This window comes from Rhagoletis zephyria, unplaced genomic scaffold, assembly GCF_001687245.7.
Source record: "Rhagoletis zephyria isolate East Lansing unplaced genomic scaffold, Rhagoletis_zephyria_1.1 Rzeph_scaffold_06240, whole genome shotgun sequence".
In the NCBI taxonomy this organism is placed as follows: domain Eukaryota; kingdom Metazoa; phylum Arthropoda; class Insecta; order Diptera; family Tephritidae; genus Rhagoletis; species Rhagoletis zephyria.
The window spans coordinates 29,589-37,234 of record NW_016163323.1 but is presented as its reverse complement, the minus strand read 5'-3'; the positions used below and the strand labels follow the sequence as shown (position 1 = coordinate 37,234).

At 36.7% G+C, this 7,646-nt stretch overlaps 2 protein-coding genes across 2 annotated transcripts; both read right to left on the bottom strand.

The window, feature by feature from the left end:
• Positions 1–1,659: 1,659 nt before the first annotated feature.
• LOC108372989 (uncharacterized) lies at positions 1,660–2,454 on the bottom strand. The gene is made up of 3 exons (XM_017628821.1): positions 2,230–2,454; positions 1,944–2,120; positions 1,660–1,874 (listed from the first exon to the last, which is right to left on the bottom strand). Exons 1-3 carry the CDS (start codon positions 2,288–2,290, stop codon positions 1,660–1,662), a joined length of 453 nt encoding a protein of 150 aa, XP_017484310.1. The 5' UTR covers positions 2,291–2,454.
• Positions 2,455–7,144: 4,690 nt separating this feature from the next.
• On the bottom strand, positions 7,145–7,646 carry LOC108372987 (uncharacterized; the record flags this gene model as incomplete). The annotated part of the gene is made up of 2 exons (XM_017628820.1): positions 7,145–7,406; positions 7,508–7,646. Coding segments are annotated over 2 exons (345 nt in total), but the record flags the coding sequence as incomplete, so codon positions are not given.

Here is a 7,646-nt window from a genome sequence, read left to right as displayed (position 1 = left end):
AGGTTCTTTCAGAGACAATAACTCACCGTAAAGCTAATGTTTACGCTGACGAATTTCTGCAGCGTTTTTTTTTCAGGCAGGGGCTACACACCAGAGTACTATCAATGATAAGGTCAAACATCGACTCCGGCAAAAAGGGTTCTTAGTTCACTTATGGTACGATTGGAACTATTCGCGGAATGTCTGACTTCTCTCTAGGTCGCAACGGGATACTTCCAAATCAAACTGATTTGGATCCTAGGACATAATGGTATTGCAGGTAACGGCATGGGCGACGAATTGGCTAGGCAGGGTATCCTCGAGGCCATCGGGTAATCTTTCTTGACGAGACCAATGCCCTCGTACAAGGGCCCGAGATGGCCGAAAACTTTGACATGCGCACTTATCAAATTTATCTTGCCGATAGTCTAAGCATCAATTATGGGTTCTTACAAGTGTTCTGAGTGGGCATTGTCAAGTAGGAGCCTTTGCGATACGACTCAGTATCCTCGTGGACCCTGTGTTGACACAGCTAGTTGGACGATGATGAGTCGGAATCATATCAGCATTTCATTCTCAGCTTTTTCTGCATGCTGGGGATCAGCCGGTCTATGCCGTCCAGCAGTGGAATTCTGACAATAGCTACGCTAAAGTTTTGTGGCTAAAATGCTCTACAACATGAAAAGCAGTGGGGCCTAAAAGTATACACCGTGGAATGGTAACACTTGCAAAGTGTAATTAGCCACATCTGGCAGTGTGGCGGGAATGTAACTAGATGTTGCGTGTTGATAGGGGCGCCTGCTATTCTTTTGGAGATTTTTGGCTATCAAAATTAGCGATAGCAAATGTTGGAATCCGGCTCCAGAATATCCTAACCTAACCTAATAAAAAGAAGGAAAAAGGCAAAGGCATGAAACAATTTTATTTCATTTAGTAAGAAGTTACATAATTTTCAGCACTAACTTCTATGACTGTGTGGAGCCATACTTTAGTTAATAGCCGCATTGAATCACAACATGGTAAACAACCCATCTAATCCAATTAGATTCAAAAGAGTTGGGCAATTATTACAAACCTCTGCCGCATCTTGTGCGCCCATAACTATAATTAACTGAGGTGTTGGTTGGTGAGGTGATCCTGCGCAGCAAAAACACACACTAGCTCACAGTGATCACGAACTGGTTTTAGACCAAGCACTCTGCGATTAGAATGCCACAATTTTGATGAGTTTCATAGTTGACTTGCCGCCGCCACATATGCTAATTAAAGTATAATAAATTACACCAATTACAAGCTAGAACATTTGATTTGTGCCTATGAATAATGTTGCAACATAAATTTGTTGGTTAACTCTTTGTTGAAAGTGTTGAAGTTGGTGTTGTGCATAGTTCTGTTTTTCTCATTGAGTTGCGGGTCTCCTTTCATGCGGCGGAAGGAAAATATAGCTGAAGTGAGTATTACAAATACGAGTAGGCAATCTGTTGGTTGCTCAAAGAGTTTTCGTATTTTTATTATTTAATATCACTTCATAGGTACTTTAGACCAAAACAGATAGTCAATTGCACTGATAAGATTACTGCTTAAACAGTCAATTGCTTTGAATCGGTGTAAATACCATTAAAGCCGCTCAATTATTATTAGAAAAAAAAAAACGCTGGCACATATTGTACCTAATCGGTTTTAATTACGCCAAGCACATCTCGCCAATTCCGTCACAATAATAGCATACACAACCACCTTCAGGCTGCCGATGACACGATCAGCAGGATTACAGCCCTCACTGTTGCACTGTTTGCACGAGCGATCGTGGGCTGCAGCGAAGTATGAATTTATAGTGTAACCACAACTTTGGAAATTACTAAAAATGCAACCCTTATGCATCATTTCGTTGGTTGCTAAAAGTAATGGGAACAATTTAAAATTAGTAGTAAAAAAGTTATTCAAAGTAACAAATGCAAACTTACGCGTCTTCAGCCAATCGCGCATACACTCGAAGCTATTGCTGGTAACATTTGGCACGCCCGTATAGTATAATTTTAGATAATCTCTGGTCTGGTTGGCCAATGATTGGTTGCATTCCAGTTTGCTGGGCTTCTTACAGTCCTTGGAAGTTGTGCAAGTAAAGCATTTTATAGAAGTTGCTACAGCAATGGAGAAATACAAATCGGTATATTTAATTGAAAAAAAAACATCAAAAAAAAAGAACAGACACTTAAATTATTCGGTCAAAAATAATAGTAAAAACCTTACCAAACGAAATGCAACAAACGCCAATGATTGCTAGTGTGATTATAATTTTAGCGGCGCTCATTTTCGTAAAGTAGTTGATCACAGAAGCACTAACCAATTTACTATGAAATATCGCGAATTTCAAGTAGCTCGCTAACCCGTTTGACGCCAAGATAAAGATAATACCATGCGTTATCTAAGCAAACAACAGCGGCAATAGATTAGATGCTAATAGCTAAAAGTCGGGCGTTCCCAAACCATTTTGAAAACGAATGCTCTAAAATTAGTCATAGATTGGCCACATATTAAAAATATGTAAAAATACTCCCGCCAGTGGGCAGAAATCTAAGATTATTCCTAACTCCTAAGCATTTCTGCAGTGCAGATGTGCCGCAGAAAGGCTCGGGACCATGCATGTGCATCTTGACTGCACGTTTTTCGAGAGAGTCAGCCCTTTCGTTGGCTTCATATCCTTCATGTCCAGGGGCCCATCCCAGCGTCTCACTATGGTGGCCTCCTAGCCGGTTCTAAAGAGTTTTGCAACTGCCTTGATGTCTTTCTAAATGAGTCTAAGGCCTTTAATTCTGCCTGATAATCTAACATACTATTTATTCTGGCCCTGTTTTTCCTTCTATGAAGACAATCTCGAACACAGATTTCGACTGCGAAGAGTTCCGCCTGCAATATGGTTGGGCATGAGCCCATTGACAGACTTTTCTGGAATCTGGATCAAAGTACGTCTGCCCCAGTACTCCCGTCGTCCATCTTCGATGCGTCAGTATGCCATACTTGAGACCTTTTTTTCTGTCAGAGGTATTAACGCTTGACAGCAGTCCCTTTAAGGAATTATTAAAGGATATTTTCGATAGCAAGATATCTGTGAGCTTCACAACGGGTTCATCCAGAAATGGCTTCAGAACCTTCAATTTACCCCAAGACTACCAATTTTCATGTTGCTTATATTGGGAATCCGCTCCAGCAGGCCTCATTTTTGATCAGCCTTTGCCTTTAATCACACGAAGGGCATCCGTTGGACAGGTGCGTACTTCTTTTGTTATGGCCATGCAGAGTAAGCGGTGTAGCTTTCTCAAGGTGACATTCGCACTTACTTGCTTTGGTTTGGCCACCGGGGCAGTGCCGCATATGTAATAGGCTTTACCATGCAATCTGCGGGACTAGATACTACGCCTTTTCCGAACTCAACTCAATTTCTGTACTTGCCGAGGTGGGTCTAGTCAAGTTGAATTTCCTTCCTTTGGTAAATGGGTCAATTTCGCTGCTAAAAGTAGCAATTATGCTGGAATTGACGGTCTTCCAGCTGAGGTATTCAAGTGCGGTGCACCTCCCGAAAATGTAAAGGCTCACGCAGTCGATCTCTAGAACCACTCGAAGCTTAGAGGGATTGGTATCTTTCGTAATATCATAACAAAGTCTACCGGGCAGACAAGTTCATAAACCTAGTTCCATAACTTTCAACGACCTAACTACCTTAACTCGTTTACAAAAATCATACGGCTATAGTGAAATGAGAGCAGAAATATAACATTTTAAAACTATTTTGCACGTTGGGTGAAACCCGCCGGTATAGGCTAGTATAACAAAAAAAATTGTTTCATATTGGCTAAGTTCTTATCATTTAAGCACAATCACATGCGATATATGTGGAGCTACTTAAGTTAACATACTACCATTTTAATGGAGCACATCAACTTCATTAATTAGTTATCTTTATGGCGCAATAAAATTTCGCATTAATAAAAGTCCACTAATTTTTATCAGTACTAGGGGAAGCACCACGAAAAACGCCAAGCAAGAGCTGGTATTTTTTTAAATAAATTAGAAATATAGGAAATTAAGAGACAAGATTTAGTTCAGATTATTTCCAACTTTAAAAGAGTTTTTTTGAGTTTTCTCCGAAACGTATGGCTGGGTTAGTTCAAAAGAGTACAATGCTTAAAAAAATTAACAAAGAAATTTACGAAAAATAATGAAACTGAAATCAATAAAACAAGATGCGATTTAAATGTTCCCTTTTATAAACTAAATTTTTGTTTATTTAAGAATAATTTAAATGGTTTATGTTATTTATTTATTTTAAAATAATGGAAACCCGTTTTTTCGGGAAATTTACAGTTTATTTTTAATCTGGCAACACTGGCTGTTACTATCATCAAATAGTGGGAATAAGCTTAAGTCCAGTAATTAAAGCTATCGCGCCTCATTTATTGATAAAATAACACCTTGTGACAAAAACAAAAAAACTTTCAAAGCACACGAAAGAATCGATAAAGCCACGAAACTATGGGCCAAATATAGTAAAACTGCAATTTTAGTTTCTCACTATTACGTCGTGATTTTTTTCAAAGAACCTTAAAAATTTAATGATATGATTAATTCAAAAAATTATTTAAAAAAATCAGTACAGTGTAGAATAAAAATATGGATACCAAATGAGAGAAAATTTCGTAGTATTTAAAAAAATAAAGTTTTTTGGCTTATAAGGACGAATAGGTATTGAAAATTCGGGTTTAATAAATTTTATCTTTTAAAGTTAAAAAAGTTTGGATAACGAAATTCGATGATTAGGATTGTGTGAATATTAGTTCACAATCAATAATTTTTTCAAAAATAAATACTGCAAATTTTCAAGAATATTTTAGATGGACATTTTCCATACTTATTGGTGCTTATGCACCAAAAAATTTATTCTGTTATAATTCTACAGAATTTTACTTTTATGTGACACCATTATTTTTATTCTACTTTGCACTGAATTTTTTAAATACTTTTTTAAATTTATCATATTTTTTAAATTTCAAAGTCCTTTAACGAAATCCTGTCGTAAGAGAGAAAAACTAAGTACGCACTTTTACTAAAATTTACCAATATTTTCGTGAATATATTCATTTTTTACCTAAACATCTACCCGCCCAGTCACTTGGAATTAGAATCAATTTGTGGTCATACATTTTTTTTAAGAGAAATATGAATCATGACAAGGTGTTAGCCTATAATTATTGCCCACCGCAGTTAAATCTATTGCAAGCAGCGCTATAATTATTCGAGGTGTTAGTGAGGTGATCTTGTAAAACGAAAACATTATTATTTTTAACACACAAACACACACTAATACACAGTGGTCGCGAACTGGTTTAGGCCAATTGCTCAGCGATTAAAATGCCATTCGTGTGTGAGAAGCGTGTGCATCGCGCATTTCAGAGTTTCCTTGCCGGTATATGCTAATTAAAGTATTATAAATTACAACAATTACAAGGTAGAGCATTTGATTTGTGCCTATGAATTATTGTTGAATACAAAAGTTGTTTATCGAATAATTCACAGCGAAAAGCGTTGAAATTGAATGCAGGTAAGCACTGCGGCAAGCAAAATAAAACATCATTCCACTGCTTCCTCTCTGGGACTTTTGTGTAGAACTTGTTATCGAAATATAGTAGTGAAAAAGGTATTACAATCTAACTTTTGATCGAGTTCACTTATCGCAAAATGACTTCAGACCTTTTTTGTAGAGCATTCAATTCTCTACGCTGCTCTAACTGCTCCAAGACCTTTACAGTACAATGTATCGTTCGATAAATATAAAAATCAGAAGCAAAAAAACCTCGTGGACGAAAATTTTTAAAAACAACTTCTGTAATAAACATTTCTGCATTTACCTATGAAAAAATGCGTGCATTTCGATATAGTTTGGTCGGAATGAATTTTTATTTGCCAGCGTGCGGGTCCGACTCTCGTGGCTGGATCGCGCGCAATCCGCGTTGACTTCTTGCGCAAGAAAGAAATGCACGTTTCAATCGGTTCCACTTTTATTTCTCATACTCGAATTTCGACCAATCTATATCGAAATGCACGAATTTTTCTCATAGATAAATGCAGAAAATTTTATTACAGAAGTTGGTGTTATTGGTGAAAAGCAAAAAAAAAATATTTTTGTAACGCAAATAATATCATTGTATAGTTTAATGTTTTTCAAATGTGCACCCAAAAAAATTTTATCATTCGGACACTCACTTTCAAAGAAAGATAAAAATTTCCAAAACACTACAAAAATTTTCAATTGTTGATTAAAAAAAAAAACTATTTGGAATTTTGCAACAAAATTTACAAAATTACGCTTCCTGAATGTCATTGAAAAATATTAATCTTGGTAAATTCGGGACCCACTTGAGGAAGCCTTACTCGTATGTTAAATCTACCAATATTAATTTTCTCAAAGTCCGTGCATTGAGTACATATCTGTGTTTGTATGGAATAGTAGCTTATGTCGAAAGGTTGCCTTTAGTATAATGCGGCACTCGAAGCATGCTATTGCGAATGACTAACTGGCGCCGAGCCGTTGAAGAACTTTTGGCAACTAAACGTGCAATAAATAGTTCCGATACTAGCAAGTCAATATTCTTATTCTTATTCAAAAAATTCCTTGTCGTTTAAAGAATAAAGGGGAATGCCGCATTATACTAAAGCCAACTTCCCGACATAAGCTAAGTACTATTCCATACGAACACAGATATGTATGTATGTATGGAATTATTCGCAGGCAAGATTTAGCCATCTCAAAGTGCCAGTATGGCGTAAGCTGCTAGTTTTTACTAGTTCTGCGTTCAATAACTAGTTTGGAAAATTTTTTCTACCCCTAAATTTTACTTTACATTTTGTGTTTACGCTCTCGCTGCTGGTACTTAATGGAAATGTTGGGGAGACGAAGCTATTATCCAAAAAAAAACAAATTATTTCGATAAATTTTGTCGTGTTTTACGGTCTTATGCGGTCTTATTGAATCACTCTACAGAAGGGATGTACACATGTACTCATTTTAGCAACACTTTAACTATCACCCTCATGCGACGAAAGCAGTTTTACTTGAAAAACGAGAATCTATCTTAAGACACTTGGTTTAATATTTTAATATACTAATAAATACTAATAACAACAATTATTTATTTTACAAAAACAATAAAAATATTTGGAGACCACTCAGTTGTACATAATTTTTGCCACAAATGCCAAAACAATGGCCGCTGTCAATGTGAAGATGCTGCCAGTGGCGCGATCCGCTGGATTGCGATTGCAATTGTTACCGTTGCACACTAAGCAGTGGCGAGCTGTATACGACCATGGTGTAAAGTTGCAAATGTTCACCGTACTGTAGACGCAACCGAGGTAGGTGTGATTGGTGGTGCCTGAAAAAGCGATATAATAAACGGTCAATTGAAAATTTTCTGAAATAGTTTTCTAAAATATGTATGTATATACTATAGTATATTTATGTATTTATACACACCTGCTGAAATTAAATCATAGACGCAATTGTAAGTTGAACTGGTTGCATTCAGCTGTGTTAAATTCGCATTTAAGTATTGGACACCATAATTCACTGTTTGCTGGGCCAATGAGGAGTTGCAAGTTGCGGTGGTTGTGGT